This window comes from Lepisosteus platostomus, chromosome 4 (assembly GCF_059453375.1).
Source record: "Lepisosteus platostomus isolate fLepPlt1 chromosome 4, fLepPlt1.hap1, whole genome shotgun sequence".
Taxonomy (NCBI): domain Eukaryota; kingdom Metazoa; phylum Chordata; class Actinopteri; order Semionotiformes; family Lepisosteidae; genus Lepisosteus; species Lepisosteus platostomus.
In genome coordinates this window covers 65,073,148-65,098,398 of record NC_142614.1, presented here as the reverse complement: position 1 = coordinate 65,098,398, position 25,251 = coordinate 65,073,148, and the positions used below count along the sequence as shown (strand labels likewise).

The 25,251-nt window shown below is 37.2% G+C and overlaps 1 protein-coding gene across 4 annotated transcripts in view; it reads right to left on the bottom strand.

The window, feature by feature from the left end:
• Positions 1-25,251, bottom strand: part of ptbp3 (polypyrimidine tract binding protein 3) — a 92,703-nt gene that overhangs the window by 27,856 nt on the left and 39,596 nt on the right. For 3 of the 4 annotated variants that reach the window (XM_088630266.1, XM_088630264.1, XM_088630265.1), the window contains one exon: positions 9,245-9,320. In XM_088630266.1, coding sequence (XP_088486392.1) covers positions 9,245-9,269 — 25 coding nt within the window. In that variant the 5' untranslated portion in view covers positions 9,270-9,320. Of the gene's footprint in view, positions 1-9,244; positions 9,321-21,018; positions 21,264-25,251 lie in introns of those variants that run through there. The other variant, XM_088630267.1, reaches the window with a different exon arrangement.

The following is a 25,251-nucleotide window of genomic DNA, read 5'->3' as shown; positions in this document are numbered from 1 at the left end:
TGCCATCTTTTCTCTCTGACTGCTCTCTCACTCCCCGACAGCGAACAGACAATTGCTTTGTTACACTGCACGGCACTGTTGCTCTCCCAAGAAACAAAAAAACACTTTGAGACGGTCACATGTCACACCAGGATATTTGGATTACAATTTAGGCACCTGAATTAGTCAGTATGATCTTGGAAGATTATCACTTTCTTTTCCCTTTCACTTTGTGATAGGCTTACTGTGGTTGAGAACACATTGCTAATTTTCACTGAGCCACCCCAAGGTTTACAAGAAATGTGAAACTTGAAAGATGCATACATTTCTGCAGCTCTTCAGAAACTTACTGCTGATAAATCTGCTCAAAATCTAGCCTTATTTGCAGAGTATCATATAGCATATGTGTCATTCCAAACCTGTTGTCAAAAACTGGTCAATCTACCCAAATAGAGAGAAGTCTCAACAGCAGTAACACTGATGGCAAAAATTCTTATATCTTAGATATAAGCCTCAGATAACCTTGTTGGTTGTTGAAGGAAAGCTGAAGGTGAAAAAAGAGGAAGAAAACATGAAAGAACTAGCTCATGTCCGCAAAGGGGAAAAACAGGTAAGACAAAAATCCCTATGCCACATCCAAGTAGTCTTCACTGAGGATTTTAAAGAAGAAAAAATATATCAGAATTCAGACTGATGTTCATCAACCACAATAAAGACTTGAAGGCTGCATTATCAGTTTGTTTATAGAACATACTTCTTTCTCTATCATGAAACCTTGCTTTGTTACAAAACACAAAGCCAAACAATTTTGGAGTCCGTTATTCTCTATGATTGTACGGGACAGGGTGTTTTTTTCCTTAGGTTTTATGTAAGCATCAACCAAAAGGAGACTACATTCAAGTTCAGAAACATGTTCAAAAACTCTTGTCGGTTCAGAGTTCAAAACATTGATCAAGTCCTAGAATTTTTTTAGAAAATCAAAAGCTGGTGTCAGACTTGTTTGGAAGAAATAAGTACACTGGACCTCCCCCTTGTACAGACAGATCTAGACGTGGAGAGAGCATATCTAGTACTTTTTCCCAAATAAACGCAGAACTCTGTATGATGGCTATCCATACTATACAAACCACACATAAATTACTGTTATGCCCGGGTGAGCCAGATCTCACAGCCCTCTGTCTGCTCGGAAACTGGGCGCATTTTCTGGGGCTGTTTGGACTCACTTGGGTCGACTGAGCCAACATTCTCCAATTAATGGGCGCTAAATCCAATAAGCCCAGGGTATTTCAACCCTCCTGTGCCACTGAACAGACACAGAAAAGAATATCAACTTTAAATTACACCTAAATTGAGTTTAAAGTTAGAAGTTAGAATCCCATTTATTCAATTTTTCAACGTTTCGAAGACTCAGAACACTAATGGAATTCTAATCTTACAATATGAGTGTACCGAAATGATCACTAACTCTTAGCTTGTGCAATTGTGAAACATTCTCTTAGCATACACAGAAGCCGTGTGGTATGCAAACCACCTGATTTGAATCTGCTGCGTTTTGAATACACATGAAAAACAGAGATTTTAACAATGCAAATATCATAAAGTTCCTCCTTTTTTGGCTTCTTACAATGCATCACTCCCGAGGACAAAGAATGTGCATTCTATAAGTTTGAGTTAAATTAACACCAACTGAAGATGTACAGTTTACTTTTAGAAAATGTAATTTGTGAGAAAAAAAAAAGAAAAAAATCTATAAGGTAGATTTCCCCGAACTCTTATTTACAAATCCCTTTTTTTCTCCAAATATGAAATTAGTTCAGAAACCTAAAAACATGAGTTCATCTTGCTTGGTTGAACTTATTAAAAGCCAAGCCAAGTATAAACCAAGTGGCAGAACTAGAAATCTGAGGCCCACCTTCTTCCCAGCCCTGCCCAAAGCAGCAGGCCTTATTCGCTCTTGTATTAATGCATGTCACTCTCTTTTTCTGAAATGCACACCTTTTCACTGTTATGACTAATTCAGGCATTCTTTAATAACACCAAGATCCAACAATATGCATTCTACACCAGACTGGTGAAGAACATATTGAGCATTAAAGGTAATTCTCACTCTATTTTTATGTTTTTAGCATAATAAAGTACATCACATTTGGATATTTACTGCATGACTGATCATTCTTCACTGACTACGATACACTTGAGTGACACCAACATGCAAAAGCACTAAATTGCCTCATTAATGAGAGTGTTTTTTCAAGAATGGTAACTGGCAATGAGGTCATTTAGCTACTGAATAGTTCGAAGGGTGGTGAAAATCAAGGACAAACAGAACCGATTTCAAGTGAACACCTCAAACCCATCAATATGTAGGAGGAGTGGCGCTCACAGACAACAGTCAGCAGTTTGTAATTTGGCAAGACGATATGATAAACAGTTTGTCAATAATAGGTCATAATATGTGGAAACTATGAGTCATGACACCTCATCAGGATTTATGGGGAAGTCCAAGTGGATGTCCCGCTCTCCAAAAATGAGCCCACTGAATGTTTTGGGGATTAGCAGGAATGACATATGAGATCTAGAGGCAGTGAAAAGGTACCTGCTCTTTCAGGTTCAATGAGACTGCAAGATGTCATCTTCATCGTGTTGTGAATTTACAGTTTGTATTGCTTTCAAGGTAGGCCGCTCAACCAGTGTGAGACTTCCACAGTGGAGTCCCTGTTGATGACACGTCATCAGCCTAATGAATTTACCTACATCTTGTTTGTTCAATTAAAAAAAATCAAAGTGCCCGGTACAAAAAGCCATTTCCTGAGGATAAATTTGGGAATCAGTCGCCGTTGCATATATTTTATTCAATACCGAAGCATTACAATCTTATTCATATTTTTAAAAGCATTTGCTGTCATGCTTTGCAATGCTTAGGTGCTGCTGAATTGCTCAGCCCGAGTGAACAACCCAGAATGATTCTGCACAGCTTGTACAACCACTCTCTCCCTACTGGCTGCTCCTGGAACATCAACTCAACATCGAGAGTTCTGCAGGCAAGGTTTCACAGCGTCCTGGCCACCAACAAAAACTGCATCAAAAGTACCGAATTTTAAACTAAAAGGGCAAAAGAAAATTCTTTTACACTCCCTATGTAGTTCCTTGGATACATAGAGTTTTCAATTTGAACACATCTTCCTACAAATCCTTTGTAAACTGTCTCCTATTGCTCATAAAGTTTTCCATGAAGAGTTATGAGAACATATTAAATGTAAAATGTAAAGAATAGAATTAGAATCCCATCATAATGTTCAATTCACTTCACGTGTAATAAAGTGCTTTTTATTTTTTAAAACTGACCTAAGTTGATTGAATATCCTGCTGTGATTAAAAATACAATTTATATTCATAGCTAAATTGTTTTTTAGATTTGTTTCAAATACAGTGAATATACATACTGGGGAAAGAGTGTATAGTTAATTTTAAAAACACATGCCTTTTTAATACCTGGAGGAACTTCAAATCCTGACCGATCAATAAACATGTTATCGTCTGAAATGTTGATGTCTTGATGTAGAGATCTATTTACATTTTCATCTCTCATTTTTCATAGTGAAAAACAGATCCATAAAATGCTAACCTCTGAAAACACGCCTGTAACATCTTAAGGTCAGAACTATGAAATGAGTGACTGTTATTGGTCTGTGGTGTTCTCTCAGTGACCAATAGATTGCTCTGTTTCCATGGTAAAAAGCACATGGTTGCTTAGGAGCATCTGGCACTCAGCTGTAGGAAGGTAATTTATCTCACTGAGTAATTAAGAAATCCTGTTGTAAATCTAATAGGATTAAGGATCCCATTAGAGTTAAAAAACAGACAAGAAACCTTAAAACTAGGCCTCATAACTCATTTTTCTGTAACTTCTTTCCTAGAATGTTTTGTTTTGTGTGGGCAGATGTAATCCAAGGTCTCTCATTAATCTAGTAGGCACGATTTATTGCAGAATAAAATGGCGCATTTCAAAGCAAGCAGGCGCTATGAACGTGTCTAAGAATCTGTAACTGATACTTAGGCTTTAGACTTAAAGGCCAGAGGAGCTAATGTGGTTTTGGCTGTAGTGTTCACAAAAGACAAATAAATTAATACTCCGGACATCAGTGTCTGGTTTTGTATAAAATGACCTGGAGGCTAGTTTTCCCTTTCGGTTAGGGTATGTGAAAGGTGTCATCAACTTCATTGGCTATTTCAATGTTAATATAAGTGATATTAACAGGTTGTAGAAGTACTGTACTATAAAGGAAAATTGACAATTCAACTGTACTTGATTAAACTATATCTGAGCATGTGTTACTTAAAAGCACACGTTTCTGCATCTACAACAGAATAATGCTAATGATTTCAAGCATAAAGATTTTACAAAGACTGGAAGATTAAATATTTGAGTGGAATGCATGTTCTTGAAGCAATTACATAAAACTGGATTCTCAGCCAATAGAGATGTGGACTTTAAAAAAAGGTTTTTGCATTGAAGCACTTAAAGCACGTATATACGTCAATTAAAAGGTCTCAAAGAGTGAATGAAGATATTTATCTTATGAAAAAATGTCAGGCATATCTATATATTCTACATTAATAAAATATCATACCCCACTGGAGCGCTTAGATTGCATACTGCGAGAAATTACAGTACATAACACACATTTCAGTATCTTTCTGTGATGTTCATACAACAACAATTTTCCACACTGTACCCATTTTCATGGTCAGTTAATTGTCAACAGTTATGATGAAGGTTTTTGTAATCTATTTGGGTTACATTAAGAACGACAATGGTACACTGTATCTTGTTTGCAATAAACTGAATCAGTTATAATATTAATGTACTTTTATAATATGAAGTACAAAATATATATGCACAAAAAGTAGACATGAGCACCATTCTAACATCACAGTATGTTTGCATGCCAATACAACATCAACTTGAACAAGGCTGCAAATAAGGCTTGTGTTGTTGTAACAACATTTCAACTGCTGGGGTTTTAAAAGTTTGATAATGATTCTTTAAACTAAGATAGCAAAATAGGCCAGTGACCAGTTTGTGCTTCAACAGAAATTAAATAAATGTGCTATGAGATGTGTTGAAATACTGAAACAGCTGTGTTTCACAAAAATTGACTTACAAAGTATTAGTTGGGGGGGAGGGGGCGCATACTTATGCAATCAGGGTGTTGTAGGTTTTTTAATTTAAATGATTATTCCTAATAATTTTCTATTTGTTTTTCTCTTGAATTTTGTTGGTTGCAAGGTCACATTAAAGATGGAAAAATGTCTGACATGATTTATTTTGATTTCTGGCTTTACATCACAAAAACCTGCAATTTCAATAAGGGTGTGTAGACGTTTTATATCCACCGTATATGAATGGGGAGCAACACTGCTCAGGGTAGGAAAGGAAACAGGGTAAATACATATGCCCAAAAAGTGTTCAGTTTGAGTATACAACTTTTGATGAAAACTATTCACTGGTAATCCAAGAAAATGGGACATCACTGGAAGAGTGTGAACACTTCTATAAGACCCTGTAGTTTCAGGATCATAATACACGTTACACTGCATAGATGGAAATGTCTTAGAAAAGAAACAAATTATAACTATGTAATGGTCACTGCCAGGCACATGCCTATTTGATATGCAGAGACAGCCTAAATAAATAACTTCTCACACAAAGTGAAAGTCTTCCACATTATGTATTTTTTAAATTAAAATAAGCACTCAGAAAACAAATCTACCATTTTGAATAATCCTCAAGTTTGCATTAATTCTATTTCTGACATTCTGACAGTTCATCAGAGAATGATAGATGCTAATGAAAAAAGTAAATTGTTCAAATTAGAAGTTGAAAACCAGTCTTTTCATATTCCTATTACTGAGGAATGTGAAAATGTAGAATGACACAAATATTATATCTATACATATTATAATTTAGACTGATTTGAATTATACAGTTCTTATTTACATATTTACTTCAAAATAGTACTACAAATTACTTTTTTCCAGAAAAGGAACTACAGTGAAGTACTGAATCAATCAGTTATTACCCAAAACCATGAGCTAAGACCACAGTCGATGGGACATTAAGATCCTACTGCAGACAAACAGCTAACCCTTTTCTAAATGTGAGGCTTAAAGAAAGCAATACAATGTGTCAAGTAATAGGTTTATTCCATGCTGAAAAAAAGAAGAAAGAGAACACAAAGCTTCGGCCGTGGAGCCTTCTTCATACAATGTGTCTACTGGCTTTGTTCCTTAACAAAAACGGAAAAGATTTACATACATGTACTATTTTAATGCAAGAGAACAGCAAAAAGACAAATCATGAGGATAAATGGCTCTCTTACATGTTTGGGGGTTTTGTATTTGTGTTTCACTTGAAGAAACTGCAATTTTACAGAAAATCATAATTTTGCAATCCTATAAAGTTAGTATACTAAAAGCCCCATTTTGATGTAAGTGGCAAAAGTATTCAGAAATCAGGAGGAAAAGGTTGCCATATATTTACATCGGGAAGACAACAGCATTTCTTCTCTATATCAGTCTGTCTCTTTTGTGGCAGAACACTGAATAAACTTTTGATATGCAGTTCAGTAGCTTTGGAAAATAATAACAGTATAACAAAACAGCTGGACTCCCTTAAAATTAGTAACACAATCAACTCTGCTTGTGCAGGCTGGTGTTCCACACTTCACTTTTCTGATCACAAATGATCTGAGCTGTCATCAAATCCACTGTGATTTTTCCATTTTTCCATGGGACTACAGATAAACTTAATCTCGGAAGGATCTCGTCACCTCTATCACAGCGATGTGCTATGAAAAAGTTGTAGAAGATCTAAGCTTTGGGCACATATTTGTATATTTGCAGAAGTCTGAAATGTTATTTCTAGGGCTTGATTCTTGGAAGGCTTCCTGGTTGCTAAACAAGTTAAAAATAAGAAATTCAAGAACGAAGATCCCTGCTAACTGTTTATATTTTATTCACTGAAAAAAAAAACCTGGACCTGTTCAAGAGGAATGGCAGACAGTCAAATTAAAATAGAATATCGAATCAATTTAACATTCAAAAGGGGATAATGGGACTGCAAGTTCTTTTCCTCTACCAACACAAAGTAGAACTTTGTTTCAGTTTCTTCTGCAGTATAACAAAAAACGACGTGGAAGACACTACAATTTATGTTTTACTGGTGTAATTCATTATTGGAGTCACTGTCTAAGCTGATGACAGCACCAGTGGTGGCAATTACAATGAGGTAATAAATATTGACAGTGATACAAGAGGACTGCAAAGGAAGTGAGGAACACTTCCACATTTCTTGCCAAATGCAAAAATGTCATTTTAGGCATGCACCACAATGGATTGTTATAATAACCCTCTAAAATAATACATTATCTTCTACTAGGTTAACCTTTGTACAGGTAAATTAACATAATCCACAGACTATGCAGCAGTGTAAATCTTTAGCTCTTATTTTCTTATGTAATCCAATTGTTTAAACACTCCCAGAGTCATGGTGTGTTGAGTCTTTCCGCCTTTCAAATCACACAAGCCTAGTTTACTAATTTTTCCTCTTTGTACCCTATTCCTTGCTGTTGTGTATTAAGTATAAACTGTAACCTTAAATATACATGTACACACATACATACACAAATATATTTCTGAGCACACCTGGTCTGTTCCCTGTACAGTATATGCCAGTAAAAAAAGGAAACAGTATCTCAGTCCAGTGAAAAAGAATCTTGGGTTTATGAACTTTCACCCCTATAGAAAACCTCACCAAAAATTGTGGGTCACACATACTGTACATATGGCCCTTTTTTTTGCAAGCAAAAACATTTATTTATTTTGAAGCACAGATATTAAACGACAGAGCTTTCTGCTTCTAAAGAATTATTGTCTTTGTGAGTAACCCATATACACGTATAAGACAGAACCATTCTTTTCACTTTTATACCAACACCTTGTTTTTTTCCTCAAGTTCATTTAGCTCCCCCTAAAACTACATAATACACTGATATTAAACAAACTTCAAAGCACCTATGTCAACAAGGAGGAGAGCTGGTATAGCTGGTTTCCAAGCTAAAACGCAGCTCCAATTCCCTACTGTTGTTTCAGGGTATTGTTATTTAACCATTTTGTATGTAAAGCTGTTGAAGTACACAGTGCTGAATAGACAACATAAAAATGAGTAGGAGATGGGAAAGTACTTTTGTAACTCACTTTTGTTACATACTGTACTGAAATAAATGGATGTAAAATTGTGTTGAAAAATACTTTCATACCATGTTAAACAAGGCAAATGAAAAAACATTCTTATGTGCTATTGGCACAATTATTATTTTTCCCATCTGTGTGTAACTGCACAACGTTTATTGCAATAAAACCAATACTGTTCCTTATTCTTTGTGTTGCACTATGTTCAAGTGTCATAGAAGGAAAGCATTTGTTGAATCAAAGCCTCCGAGTAAAATTCTTCAGGCTTTAAAGGCCTGGGTTTTGCTTTGCAAAGCAGTTGCAAAAAGTTTTTGCCTGCATAAATGTTAACACAAGCAATTGCAACTAGTGTGAAATCAAGTGAGATTTTGAAGATCAGGTCAAAGGGCAAGGCTTTGATTATATATACTCACCTGGCACAAAAGGTAAATACGGTCCTTTTGAAAAATCAGTATGAACACTTATCTCATACTTGTATGAACACAGTCTTGCATACTTATCGAGATCTTTTATACAGGGCTTAAGTGATGAAAAAAAGTTTTCCAGAAGCATATGTTACTGCTATTTCATATTTTATTAAATACAATACATAATTCAAGGAGGTAGCCGTGTCAGCATGCTTAGGCTGCAAAAGAAGGTTTATTCCATGCCGAAGAGAGAAGAAAAGAAACACAACATTAACCCAAAGAAGGCTCACAGCCGAAACATTGTCTCTTTTTAGCATTGATTAAACCTTTACTTGTTCAATACAAGACATACCTGGCTTTAAAACTTGTCTTGAAATGGAAACACAAACCAGAGGACATTAGGGTTGTCAGTTCTCCCAGGTGTCAGGTTTCACTTGTTTTGACTGTTACAAGCTTCTTCTAAGAAATTCTATTCAATTGTTTTGTTCCAAAATAATTGAAAAATGACAGTGATGATACTGAAATGTGATTTTTTTGGAAAGAAAAAAAACAGCCATATCCTTGTGCAAATGCAGACAGACTCCAGAAAGAAGGATACACTGTACCTGTAGATGGAGTAGAATTGCTCATGGTAGAAGGGCCGTTAGTGAAACCAGAAGAAAGAAGCTCGTCAGATCCCCGCTGAAAGGCAAAACATCGAAATAAGAAATCAGCGCCCATGCCCTTTTTCAATACATGCATCTACTGTATTGCCAGGATAATGAGGACAAATGTTGCCCAGAACGTGATCCAGCTGCACCATAAAGGCAGCTAGTTTCTTCTGCTTTAAAAAAGGCCGAAAACAAAATACATGCAAGGTCTTTCGAGGATAACATTTACTGACAACTGCAGATTCATCAGAGAAAGAAAAAAAGGCAGAACGCCCTGAATAAATCTCCACTGTCCTCAATATTCCTTACAAACAATTAGACATATATTCGACTGCACCACAGTTTAGTGTGATAAAGTTAGCAGTCACCCAACCAAAATATTACACACAGTGGGGGAAAAAACACAATTACTACAAGTTTTTTGTTGAATTCATATGAGACCAACAACGTGCTCAGACTCCACTATCAATACCGAGAACCATTTACAGTCATCCTACAGTGTTATCACCTTGTAGACTGAGTTCTTATAGGATCTCAGAAACTAAGGAGGGCTGGACTTGGCAAGAACTGAGATTGGCCACCAAGAAACATCAGGCTGTTGATGCAAGTGGTGTTGATAGATCGATCAATATCGATATCTATGGTAGTCTTCCCTTTGGACTAGAATTTCCAAAACCAATAACCCAGTGACCATGGACACTGTACTATAGGAGGCACTATCATTTGGATGAGAAGTCTAACTGAGCTCCTGAGTTACTTGGTTATTAAAGATCCCATGAAATGATTCAAAAGGTTAGAGATGTAAACCCTGATGTCCTAGCTAAATTTCACTATGGTCTTCTCACTTCTCCACTGCTGTGTGGTGAGGCTACTGGCGCATAACGGCAGCGCCAGTTCACCCAGGTGGAGGTTGCACTGTAATGCTGAACAAATGTGGATCGTATATGCAAAGTGGTGGTATCCTTAGGGATGCACTGTTAAAATGCAAGGAATTATTGTGTTACCCAACCAATTGAAACCACTGGACAGCTGCAGCAGACCCACTATCAGTTTGGTCAGTGAATGCAAAACTCCCTCAAACCACAAAAACAATTGGTTCAATCTATTGTATGTCTGAAGAAATGCTTCCAGGGTTTCTGCCCATTTTCTTCCCCACTCTCCAAGGAAATAAATCTGAATGACGGGAGAAGAGTGGGAGGAAATGTTTCCATTTGTATTTCATTTCCTGAGCAAAAGCTATACACCAGAGGGAATATCTCAGTAATTGTCTTCCTCCAAAGATCTGTTCTGATTTCAGTGGGCAAAAGGATGCATAATGTACTTGTTAAACCTTTTTTTAAACTAAAGGGATATTGAAGACAAGCACCATATCTTTTTAGTGTGTCTCTAAAAATTTACTGGTGAACAGAAAAGGTTAATGGAATGGACTATACTTAGGATCTGTCACCAGACAAAACAAATGGTTCTCGTCATAACTTGTAAAAATACCTCTATTTGACATGATTTTTGTAATGATGTAGCCCTCTCTGCATTTCATGTGCTGTGTTCCAGATAAATAAAACAGAAAAAAATATTTTATGTATATGCCAGTTAACGTTGTTTTTTCTCAGGGCTACAGTGGATGTTAAATGGTTCATACTGAAAGCATTTGGAAGCTTTGCTCTCAGTTTAGGAGGAAATGTGCATCAACTTCAATGCTCACAAAAACATAGGGGACATTCAGCTGACTTGCAATAATTTATCTTGCAACATCAGTCAACTATAATTTTGAACCAAGGACATAACCTAGACACAGCAGTTACCACCTTGGAGCCTAATCTCTTCATATCTCTTGCTAAGCAAGGGTGCAAGATCACCCACGAAGAGAACGTTGTACTTGTGTCACATGAGATGTTAAAACTTGGTCCGGACTATTTGATCATTATAGACCCAATGGCACCCTACTAGAGTATGGGTGCTAATCAAGCTGTCATGATTACATTTCACTCTGGTCTTGCAGAATCTGGCATACCTAAAGGTAATTCCCAGTTAATTCGAATGATGAAGAAATGTCTTACATCTCTAACTGATCTGCTGTAGGGAGATCAGGGCTACTGATGCTGCACATCACCCATTTGGATCTTACCCACACTTCAATGCCGGATGAATTGGTCCCTTCCTATATGTAAAGTCCTCTAGGATCCTTGGGGATTTATATATAGTTACACGGAACTGTTATTAATACACTATGCAAGGTTGTCCTCAAAGCAAAGCATGACGCTTTTACAGAGCTCCAAAAAATATGGAGATAACTTTTGCTGGACTTATTGATACCACTTCATATAGATCATGAAGAGAAAGCCCTGCAGACTACAGACACCATTCTGTTACATTATATCAAACACTGGCACAGACACCTCACAGGTTTAGAATTAACCTAGTCTCATCCCACAATATGTGGCAATTAGGCCTATTACTGATGTTACCGAAAGCAGTCAATGCGCTGTACCATAAAAAGTGGTATAAGGACTGTTGCATTAGAAAATCTATATTGACAGCCCCTTAACTTACTACACAATAGGAATCCGAAAGATAGTACTGAAGGCAGAAGTGAAACACTTGATTAAAAAGAAAAAGGTCTACATTTCAAAATAAAGACAATTAAAGTTGATAAAGCAAAATAGCTGAGTTAAGAAGAAGAATAAGTCTGGTGTCAAAAACCAGTACAACCTAAAAAAGTGATCAGGGTTCCATTTTTCAAGATTGACATCTGAAATTCTTTTTTGGTTCTTGTATGCGCCTTTGATTTACGAACAGAAATGCCATTCTATTGCGTGATATTCAAATCCCTCATGACCCCGTAGAAATATGCAAAAAAAGATTTAATCTCTTTACCCTTTACCTCCTTGGCTCTTTTTCTGAAGTCTTGACATTTCTACTTGAAAAATACATGTGTAGCCTACGTTCATCTGCTGGCCTGACCTCAAAGGGCATCGCTAATAAAGATGTTTATGAGATTTCATCATCCTGCTTCAGACCTAGTCTGTCATTTCATAAAAGCGGGGATCAAAGTTGCATAGGTCTCAGCCTCCGAGAAACTATCAGCATTAAAATTCATACTGTAGCATCGTGCCATTTCCTGTGAACACAGCCATTAAGGCAGAATGCCTTTTAATTACTGAGAAGCATCCAACTGCAATTAGAGCAATTGTCGCCTCTTTGCAAGAGTCACCCCTTCTCAGAAACCGAAACATTAAATTACAATTTCTTATTCATACGCATATATAAACCAGACAGTCTGATATATAGATAGCTGGACAGGCAAGGTGAACCAATAATTCCCATTGCTACCTTCACCATCACTGCAGCTGGTTATTCTAACAGTTTCTCTGCCAGCTCCAGAAGTAATTACCACAAATGCTGATGGCACTTTGAATTCTCTTTAAAAGCAATTCATTGATTTATCTATACAAATATTACAATCCCATCGCAGCTTGCAGATAGCAATGGAGCCTATTCAAATGAATATGTTTGCTCGGGTATATTTACAGTTAAAGGTGATGAAGATATTGTCATCACCACCGGAAAAGCCCTTTCCAGCTGGCATGAGGTGCTGTTCCTTTTAGCACAACAAGACCAATGTGCTATAATGTGCTACACAGCTGCTGTATGAGATAACACTCTGTTTGTTGCACATGGGGATCAGCAGATATCTGTTGGACTTACATCCAAAGTACCAAAGATATCCCATTCTGTATGTTTTGCCTGAAAGAGCTCCATCAGTTACCAAATCACGTAACTGAAAAAATAAAATATGGATTGTAAAACTCTTATTATATTCCCTTAAGTAATCAAATACATACACAGGCCAACCACGATAATTATCTAAGTTGATGAGAGACCAGATCGTGTAAATGTGCTATACAGAAAAGTGTGAAGCTCAACTCCAAACCTGGAGGTAATATTATGATAGCTGACTAGTGAACCTTAATTTATTTGCTTTTGTTCTGTTCCATTCCAGAAGAACAGCAACGGAAGTGTTTAAAACTGTTGTGCGTCTTAAATTATTTTGTAATTGTCATTTGAGTTTAATCCAAAAATAGTGTTTAATTACTAAATCATTTGCCAGGATGACCAGGTCAGATTTGATTTGAATATACTTCAAGCAGGCCATACACCTTCCATAAATGTGTAACAATAGGTGCAGGATTAAATACACACAAATTATTGAAATACTAGGCACAACTATTACACTACATAGTACTACTCACAGCATTTTCTGTTCAATTAACAATAACATACTTTCCTCCACCAGATCCCAACGAAGCAAAACACCAATTTACCTCTACAAGATGTTTCCAGCATTATTAATTGTTTTTTTTTTAAATATCATAGTTTCATTACTTTACAACTCTGTTGCGTTGAAAGGAATATTTCAGAGACGTCTTTTATGCCCAACCATGTCAACTGGTAAACTGTGGGAATGAAATGCAATTTATATGGGCTCTGGGTTTACAGATTAGCAGCGCCTGGACACTCTTCTTAAGAGACAGGTAAGACCCTCAGTGGATGTGACGTTAAAACGTGAAAATCAGCCTGCTTGGGTTCGTAATAAAGTATTTTAGAGTCTTTATCTGGGGAATAAAAATCTGGCTCAACAGAGGCTGTCACAAAAAAAACACAAAACACTTTTGACTAGTAATCAGCAGTATCACACTCAAGGTTCAGGCAAAGAGACTTTACATTAAAAATACAAAAGTGGTCAGCCTCTTCTTTTCGACAGCACCGGATTGCATTATCCCAAGGAAAGAAAGCTCAGGAGACTTTCAGAGCTCGCCTGAATCATGTAATCTATCAGCTGTGCCATTGCCTGGGCATTTGCTAAGGACCAACATCATTAGTTAAAGGATCAAATAGATTAGAAACCAAGGCCGCTGCACCCAAAAACCATATTCTTAGTTTGATCAGCAGAATAATTAAACTTAAATAAGCTATTTTTTGTACAATGAATCGTAAACAGTGAAAAAATTCTACCGGAACATTTAGAACTACTTTGTACTATATCAGGGAGTACTTTTTTACCCTTTCTTATTTTTTAATCCAAAATCGTGGGTAACACGAATCAAAATCAGTAATTAAATTGAAACATACCGTTAGTGGTATGGAGGCTCTTAAAAATGTGATTGAAAAAAACTGATTATTCTGTAATAGTGACTGCATGCGCACTGCAGTATTTCAAACTGTTTGTGGGAGTTCACCTTCCAGAGGTACAAAGCTGAACTAGTATTTAAATAAGAAAGTAATGTAAATTAACCAAAGCTTCTAAAAGGGACTCAAGAAGGATGATTATGATGAGTTGTCACTAGACAGACCTTTTCTATATGTGAAAAATATTTTTGGTTACTGTTTTTAAGCACATTGTGTTACTAAAAAAACATCTGGATATAAGCTCTAATATCAAAACATCAAGTATGGTCACCTTACATTATAGCTGGGCAATTTTTTAATTAGAAGAGTGCCTTTTTAAGTATCCTCGGAAACAAGGAAATAAAACGGATTTTGTTCAATGTTGCATCCTCAGGCCACAGCTGCAGTAACAGAACTGGAATGTCTCCTCACAGATTTCCACCACAGACTGGATGGCATTCCAGCCCTCACAAAAACAACATCGCTCTGTCAACAATTCACAACTGGATGGAGATTTCTGGCCTTCTGGACCAGCTGCTTCACCTCCCATCCACCTCCCTTATGTACAGAGGGGCCAGTAAGAGAACTGTTCAGATGAGCAAGGCCTCAAGGTATGAGAACACTGGTGGAATACTTCATGTGACACCATCACATTCCTCTCAATGACAAAATTCAATAGATTTCACTATATCCCAGATTTACAGTAGTACTTTAACTTGCAAGCATGCAAGCGACCCTGTAAGATGGAGTCCAAACATCACAAAATCCATAGCACTGGTACTGCTAAAATGTTTGATATTGGTTTCACGTATTTTACCTTCATATATATTATATTATTTTAGATAAGATCTTAAAAAGTGACCCCATAGTGCCAAAATATCTGGTAGCGTCTGCTGCAGTGAAAGATTACGTTGATTAAATTACTTTAACCCTTTACGGCTTGAATTTTTTATTTAAGGTAAAAAAAAAAGGGTAGAAGTGCTCATATATTAATAATTAATCAGAATAAATGCTTACACTTATATAGTGCTTTTCTGGACGCTGCACTCAAAGCGCTTTACAGGTAATGGGGACTCCCCTTCACCACCACCAATATGCTGCCCCACCTGGATGATGGGACAGCAGCCATAGTGCGCCAGAACGCTCACCACACATCAGCTATCAGTGGGGAGGAGAGCAGAGTAATGACTCAAGTTCAATAGAAAAAATATGCATGAAAAAGCATTTTTGTTCATTCACCCCCTACCCCCAAAAAACTTTGCAGAGCGTCTATCTTGAAATGAATTTTAAATCTTTGAGACAAACTGTGACCAGAGTCCACCTCTATATTGCAGTCTAAGTAATGTTTTCTGAATTTGCAATCCTCCAGGCTCAAATCTGAGATCCTAGATCACAAGTTCATGGACTTTTTCTACAGACAGGCTATACAGAGTTAAAATCTCCAATCTGAAGTTCCACTGCTAACTAATAACAATAATCAGTATACAGGTAAACATACAAATAAATTCCCTGTTTTGCACTTCATATTTCATTGTGTAAACATAAATATTTGATCTGGAAATGTGCTACACCAATGGCTGCAGCTCTTAAGAGCATATGGACATCTGCTAATTTACTAATAATTTACTCTCCTGGGAAATGGCCTGTTTGGAAACAAATTCTGTCTAAAGCTTTTTCATATTTCCCATACTAACAGGATATAGATTAGCAATATTTTATATCTAAGTAATATAGCTATATATCAATCCATCCAGTTATAATGAATATATCAATGCTCATATAGTTATTACTCCCATCAGAATACCGACTCCCCAACTCCAAAACCAGCAGATTGAAGTTCTCATTCATACCTGTAGCCATATCCTTACTTAACACTTGATTTTCTATGCAAATATGTATGTATATTGTTGTTCTCATGTTTTTTCTATCCATCTGTACACCAACACTGCTGCTGTAAACAAATTGCCCCCTCTGGGATAATACTCTCTCACTCTTATATATCAATCCCGATCCTGATCCTGCAGATACAATATGTCTTTTCTACATGGCTCATCACAAAAGAGCAGATACTACACACAATTCTGAAGTATGGAAGCTTCACTCGAAATCCATCATTCCCTCATAAATAGTGATGGCAATCTTGGTTAATAATGTTAATAATGGTTAATAGTGTTAATAATGGCTAAGTTATGAAAAATGATGGGTTAAGAAAAATAATTTTAAAACACATCTTACAAACATGGACATTTAATATAGTCTTTTAGTTAAGGCTTCTTTTTATGAGGATTAAAATTAATCTGTTCCACTATAAAGAAAAACTTCCTGGACTTTAATCATTGTAACGCAGACCTGGGGTAAAACATCTAAATCATGTTACTTTCTTAAATCTGTGGTGGAAAAAATTACAAAAGGAAAATACACTTTTGGGTGTAAGTACTGTATTTGTAAACCACATCTTTGTTCTTATTTTTATTTATGGACAAAGCATCAATTTATAAGACTCTTCACAGCTGGAATTACATGGTGACGTACAGCTTCCTGGAATTGTCTTGCTTATATTGAAAGCAATGTTGGAATCTCATTCTTCACAGAATTAAAAACTAGATACAGTAAGGGACCAGTTATCGGGTCATTTAAAATAAACTCAAGGTAATTCAACAACAAAATATAAAAAGAACAGGAACAGGATGTAGAAAAACAACTTTTTTTAAAGCCCAAGGCTAAACAGACATTAGAAATACTGCAGAACGAGCAACATACTACATACTGTACAGGCAGATACAGCATTGATCCTGCTACACTAAATACTTTCCACCCAGCATAATTTAATACAGTGTGACAACTGCCTTATCTCATACATCAATGAAGGCAACTTCTGCTGAACATCAAGTCAACATCAACATCAATATGACTTCTTAAGCAAAGGAAACACAAAGCTTTTCTAAGCTTTTATAGCCTATCACTTTGGCAGTGGTTTGACCAAGCACCAAAACTAGGATAACTGCAAAAGAATTTACTCTTATTTTTCAGCCACCATTATGATTTTCCAGGAGAACACAGGAGAACATGAATTAGAAACACAGCAATGTAGGCTACTGTGATTTGGCAACACACTTAGCATAGGATTTGCTACATTAACAAGGTTTTCCAGTCTTTTTGTCTAGGCTTAGAACTTCTAAGTACATCTGGGTCAAGCTGTCTAAAAGGAGATAGGACCATTCTTTCAGACAAGCACAGAGTAGAAAAGAACTAAACTCGTTATGTCAAAAGACTCATGTGAGGAAGTTTTCACTACAAGGCCTATAATACTATTTCAGAAGTTAATAATCCTCTTCAGCCACCACCACTATTTGAGAAGTTAATAAAGTATCTAGCTCATAGAAACTCCTCACACAATTACATGAATTCATATCTACTATAGCCTCTACTATCGCTCTTCCAATTAAAGAATGAGAAAAAGACCCGTCAATCGGAACCAACAATATCTTCAGGAAACAAATTTTTAGGACCTTTTCTATGACTAGTAACTCTAAAATACAATTTATTCAACTTGATCAAAGTCTCATTTAATTGTTAATGGTTTTTTGAAGAGGTTATGCTATTTTCCTTGGAGATGTGATTTATCAAGAGCTTTAGCCATTGTGAAGCTCTCAATTCACCCCTGCTTTTCTAATTTTACAGAACAGTTTTTTTTTTGTGATAGTTAAGGTAGTAAGGACAGTGTATTAATTTAATTGGAGAAATCAAAACTCCCGAGATCACCAAGCAAACGCAGAGAAGGAGGGAGTGGAAGACTGCAGTCTATGGAGTAGGACAGTCCAGTAATTAGTCCTTGCCAGAGCTTTCGAACCCATGGACAGAACTTCAAAGTATGTATTTGTCTGGGTGGTTAAGTGTATGTGTGCATGTGTCAGAGCCTGTGAGACCCATCTTATGCATTCTGTGTTTAGGATGTCCTCTATGAATAGAGTTATATTGATTAGACTATTGAATTTTCAAATGATTTAATGAGCATATAATATACACATAACACTGGTGGTACACCACCATTAACTAACCATGAATTTATTGTATATTGACAAGTATTCCCAAGAATTGTTATAAAATAAATACTGTCCCTCTAAAAACAGCAGCAATCGCAATAATGTTGAAAAACGTTATGACACTGCTGAAGAAATTTGTCGTCAGACCCAGGATTTTAACTACTGTCATAGGCACAGCTCTGAGAGTCCAATCCACACGGCCTGAAAATGCACTAACCCTGTTAGCCCAAAAAAGACGACAGTTTATAACCAAGGCCGAATGTCCCTGTTGCCTATACTTCCCAATACAAAATATCGTATCACTTCTTAAAAAAAAGCTTTATATCAGCAAGGGACTATAATGTATATCCCTTTTAACCCATATTTTCCAGAGTACTCAGTTTAAATCACTGTTAAAACCACAAGTATCACAGAGACATATAAAAAATGTTCACTGGCATGAAGAAAAAGATAACTGACAACAAGGGCACTAGCACTTAACCTACACAACTATTTTCTCAGGAGTGAGACCCATGTTCCAGAGTTCCCTATTACATTGCAGCATTTCAATCTCCAGTGTTTTCAAACACAGCACACTTTATATACAACCTTTTTTTTAGGTCTGGACAGTGAATTGGTCTCTTGCATGGGATATATTGTAGTAGGCCCTTTCATTCTCAAGCATCTTTTTCATTTCCACAGACAAGATCTGTTTCATTGTGACATACATTATGTATGCTAGTCACCCCGCCTTCAGAATCAGATTTCGGTCCATTTTCGCAAGCAGTATTTAAAGAAAAGGCATTTCACAAATGTCAGTATATGACAATATATCCTTATCAGGCTCCACTGCAAATAAGTTAGAAGGCAAAGCCTGGATGACGAAAAGACTGATTAAACTTCGCAATGCTATCATATAAAACAAGGACAAAAAAAAGCCAGGCATTAGATCAGTTAAAGGGCACATACTTGCAAAAAGAGGAAAAACATTATTTGGTAAAAGAAAAGAAGGGACTGGCTGCAGAAAAGTGGCTTATTTAGCTGACAACAATACTAATTTACTTCAAGCATAATACAAATTTCACAAGTCATGCTAAACGCAAAAAAAAACCCTGTATTGGGAAACACCATTTTAAACTTTTTCTTTAGCAGTAACTTTCCTACAGTAATGTCATATGCAACAGTGCATTGAGTTTTGATTCTGGTGAAAACTAAGATGCACACACTGATTCTCTCTGGACTAGAGGGTCATGGGTTCAAGGCCTGGGTGAGAGAAACTGACACATACTCAAAATACCATTCAGCAGATATCCTGTTGTATAAAAGGGTACTCTCCCCATTGCAAATGAAAATATATATCTGAAATGTGGCATATTTGGTTAAATAAAGGATCTGCTGAAAGCAGAAGAAAACACTGGAGCTTTCAGGTGTATTAAATTAAATCACTCTTTTACATGAAAACAGCCAGGCCTCCATTCTGCCCTCTGTAGTGTTGTTAGAACTGGCCTTGGGTTTGACTGTGGACTGGTGTGGCTTCTGTACAGAGTTTGGATGTTCTTTGTTAGGCTACAGGTAACCATCTAATAATGGACAGAACAGAACTGAAGTGGAGCTAATTAAACCTGAAAAAGATTTAACAACCTGGCAAATAAATCAAACATACTGTACAAATAGCAACTAACATGCAGTCAAGATGATTATATAGCAACTGAAACAAAGGCTCATTCTAACAGCTCGCCAAAATGATAACACTGTGCATACCGTAGTCAGCTTACAACACATCCCTCCTTATCATAAACAAAATAAGGTAAAATTCCTTTTACCAGAGTACTGTATCCATCACTCTCTTCACAGGTTTTTTAGAGATGAAAAACAGGCAAAGGCACAATATACAGTATGACAACATATAGACTAGAACTCACTTCATATATATACATCTTCAAATTCAAGTGAATCCCTAAAAATACTGCTCAATTTTTCTTTGAATTTTACTTAAGACAAAAATAATAATGAACCTGGAATTAAAAATCTGCACCACTTTACTCATCATTTAGAGAGCACAGGCATTTTTACACTAATATAAACCCAGTTTTTTAAAGCACACTTGGACATGTATGCGAACATATTAAAATTGGTCCAGAAAAAAAAACATTTAAATGCATTACAGCTTCAATATCTGAATTTAATAGCCTAGGTCAAACAAAATCAGCACAGGCCTTTAAAGTAAAATTCAGTTTCCTTCTACAGTAAAATCTTTAGAGGTAGAAAACAAACAAAAAAATATCAATAGTACTGTAGATGGCACTGATCCACTAATCAATTCCCTAGGCAGTGCAGCACACTTCTACTGTTTATTAAAGGTGTAGCAACTTAATTTGTGATTGGTACTGAGTGAGACAAATCATATCCTTGTTTTATTTTAAGAGAACTACATAATTCCAAAGGATCCAAATAAAGAACTAGACAGTTTTCTACTGTTTTCTAATCAACCATTCAAGCTTACAAAACCAGAGTCCATCAGCCCGGTGGTTAGTACTGTACCTGGCGCACATCAGCTGCTTAGTCTTCTTTTTGGGACATGATGACTTGTATGAGAGAGAGAGAGAAGCAACACAGAGAAGGAACAAGGAGTGAAGCAGGGAGCACAGGCGGTCCGGAGCACAATATGAGCATGCGGCGCAAAAGGAAAAGAAAAAAAAAAGAAGGGCATTCAGAGCAGGAGGGGAGTAAGAGAGACAGAGCCTGAGAGAGTGAGTGCGACAGTGAAGGAGAGAGAGCCACAGGCAGAGGGAGACAAGATAACGAGGGAGGGGGAGGGAGGGAGACACTCATAAGAGGCTGAGCCTTTCTATAGCAGTGCATGCTGTACATGGAAGTGAGAGAGAGAGAGAGAAAAGGGAGGGGGCAGGGGGTATGGAATCTGTTGTGCATAAACAAATTAACCTCAGGCAACCAACCTGTCATTGGAACATGCAACCCAATATCCTTGCCTGAAAGGAAACCGGCGTCATGAAAAAAAAAGGGCAAGAGAGAGAGAGAGAGCTTCAACAGGTTGATTAGCAATCTCCCTAGAAACACAGGCTCTCTGGTTTACAAGAGGAACAGCTGTCCTGTGGGCAGGCGCCCTCACTCACTGGCTGGGAATGGGCAAGTGGGAGGATGAAGGCGACAGGGGGAGAGGGGGGCAGGTAGTTTGCATGTGCCTGCTCCATTGTCTACGGTATCTATTATTGAAGCGCTCCCCTCCGTTGAGTAACCGGATACGGCTGGACAAACAAAAGCAGCAACATACTCCAATTATCAGGCCCCGCTGAAAGGGTAGCTGGCACCCCATCTCGGCCGCGTTACGGGAGGAACAAACTGTAAAGAGCACTTTTCCCACTTGACCCATTTCAAGCGCTTTCGCAGACTCAATGGAGGAAAAATAAATGCTAGCGCCTCCTCGGTTATCCCCGAAAAGGAAACATCATCAAGACCCCCAAGGAAGAGGAAGATTCTTTTGCCATTAACAAAAACACATCTATGAAACACATCGGTGAAAGCTGGATACTCATTCCCTGCCCACGGTGCTCTTTGTATGTTGATCTCCTCCAACTTCCAGAACGTTTAATGAATTTTATACTTTTAAGTACAGTACCCAATGAATAATTTTTGTGAAACTATATTTAATATATAGACTTATCAACACACCTGTCTAAAGAATTGGTTTTGTTTTTTTAATAATGATCAAATGCTTTAGCTATATATTTGGATTAACTGGTCATTTTAATGTGATTTTTAAATTGTTTTTGCAATAAATCTCTCTTTTTGAGGAAACTGATTACCAACATCAGAAAAATGGCATTCGGTCAGATTTGGGGTGATCCGGGGTGACGATCACCCAGGATGATGAATGAGGAGTTACCAACGGTAACTAGGCCCAGAAATGTTTTCTCCCTTATCCCTCTCTGCCCCTTCTCGTTCTTGACATCATGACTCCACTCACCAGGCCTGAGCCCAACTGCATGTTTGCTAGATGCGTTAAAATGATGTGTGACAGGGCTCAGAAACTACTGAAGAGGCACATGCTTGTCCAAACTATGTAACATGAATGGGACAGAATCCCACAACAGAGCATTTCCAAGCTAGTACAAAGCATGGGTTGAAGATGTGCAGCTTGTAGCTTCCAGAAGTAACTGCACAAACAACCAGCCTGAGACTTTCCTGTTGAACAAATCTGTAGATGAGAAATCTTTACCGGCACAATGAACTTGCCCAAGTCACGTCAATAAAATGTTGGCGCACCTGCTTCAAAAGATTTACAATATTCTGATCATAACTTTAATCATTTATTACGCCTATAAGTTATATTTCATCTGATGTGCAATATCCATTTAATATCTGTGCTTGTTGGCAAAGAAAAAACAGCACAGAAACATTCCAAGTCATGGTCAGGAATATTTTTATGCATCCACCAGCAAGACTCAAGACGCACATTTAGTTAATGTTTTTCTGAATCAGCTCATCAAACTAACGCCAATTCGAGTACAGTCACACGAAGCTCGACAAGTGAGTCGTGTGTAGGCTGGAGTCCAGAAAAATCAAATGAGTTCGAAATGTTTGAGGAAAGAGACAGTACCCCGACATTCTACGTCATTTAGTTCTCACAGCCGGTATGTAGCACAGGTCATCATGCTCTCTAAGGTGGCACTTGATATAGAAATATCTGATGGCATTGCATTTTTACCATTCCCATTTCCTATAGCTACAGGAAAAATAACGACATCAGACTTTCAAAAACAAACACAAATGCAGGGCAATGGTCACCTTGGAAGCTCAGCAAAACCAAGAACCTGCCATTTCCTAAAATAAACGAATAAGCCAATGCTTACCACCTGGAGAAAGAGCAACATATCACCTTGTTTTCTAACTCTGCTCTACACACTTACACAATATCATAAATTTGCACTAGATTTAACGCTTTTTCACTAGGTCCAAAATTTCACATGTCCATTTATCCCAATAGAAAGTCTGAGGGCTCTTCCTGTAAGCTTGCTAAACTATTTGGTGCTCCGGTGCCACGCCCAAGGGTGAGCCATAATCGCCTTTGTGTGCGAGTGCAGGTTAGCCCGTCTGTGTGAGAGATGTTGGAATTCAAGGGAGTGGCGGCAGCACCACAAGCAATGCTGTAAGAGTCCGTGTACACTTGTCAGAAAATTACAGACATTCACTATAAAACCTCATCACAGCTGAAAGCCGGTTGCTTCCAGTACTGCAAAAGGAAGAACTGTACTTGGAGACAAATATTACAAGGAATGGCTCACTCCCAGAATGGGATTCCTTGAACATAAAGGTGTCATCATCAACTCATTTGTTGTGCAAATTTAAGATGTTTTATAAGAAGGGGTTCCATAGTATTGAACACTATTTTTAACCAGTTTTTCAGAGCACCTACAACAGGAAATGGTCATAAGGACCATTTCCTCTTGTATATGCAGGTCTTTCAAGACAATCAAGACAAAATTAAGCAAACAGAGGTGAGAGAACCATGAGGGAACTGTGATTTCCTTATGAAAGAGACTTAGTTGTTTATACTGAAACATCATTTACACCAGTGTGGGAATGAATTAAAAAAGATGTAAATTAAAAGATTCACATGTATATCAAAGGATGGTGTTAAAATCTAATAATACACTAAAGAACTCATTTAGAATACTGTGCGCAATTTTAGAGAAAAGATACTGACTGCTCTGGGATCCATCCAGATACAATTCAGGGCTTAAGGGAATATTCTGCACTGACAGGGCTAAGGAACTGAACTTTTTTTAGTCCAGAAGAGAGAAGACTGTGAGGGGACCAGGTGCATTTAAAATACTCACAAATGCAAACCAGGGGTACAGGTGGAAACCACACAGAAGTGCATCTGAAACTGAGACCATGAGGCACTTCTTTACCTACAGGGTTGCGGGAGTATGGAACAAGCCATGATGCTGAAAGTCAGATCCCTGGATCTGTTTACTACTGCCTCTCATTTGTAACCTTTCTTATGTTCTTATACTGCATGGCCAAGTATGTCCAGATATGTTAACGTACTGCATATGCTTGTACAACGCATCCACCTTGCGTTTGGGCAGAGGCAACATTGACAGTGACCTGTTTCTGGACTGAACGCATCTACACATCTACTGCTACATCTGTTTTCTTTCTTTTCTTTTCTCTTTTACAGCCGTTTTTTGTGCAATATATGCCAGGGACATGTGCAATACATTTATATTTATATCTATATCTATATTTACATCTATATTTATATTCATATGTGTGATACGATTTTTCTGCGTACTGTTCTGTCCTAGTTTGTTCTTTGTGTGTCCGGACTGTGAGTAACTCTTTTAGTGCACCCCTCACTGTACTGATTGTATTGTATGTATTGTATATTATTATTATTGTATCATTTGTTACACTGTGGCTGTGTTGTCTGTGTAAAGATTCTGTTGCACTGCAATTTCCCTCACGGGATCAATAAAGTATCTATCTATCTAGAAATATACCATGTATAAATATGCATAGATAGATAATACTTTATTAATCCCATAGGGAAATTGATGTGTTACAGCAGTCCAGCCCAAGACAAGCAAAAACAGACATCGGAATAGTTATAAAACAAAAAACAACAAAATAAAAATAAATACATACATAGGTGTGTGCAAACTGTGATGATCATAGTTACTGTAAAAACAATAAAATATGTGCAAAATGGGCATACAGTAGGTTTATACAGACTGATTGACATAGTAC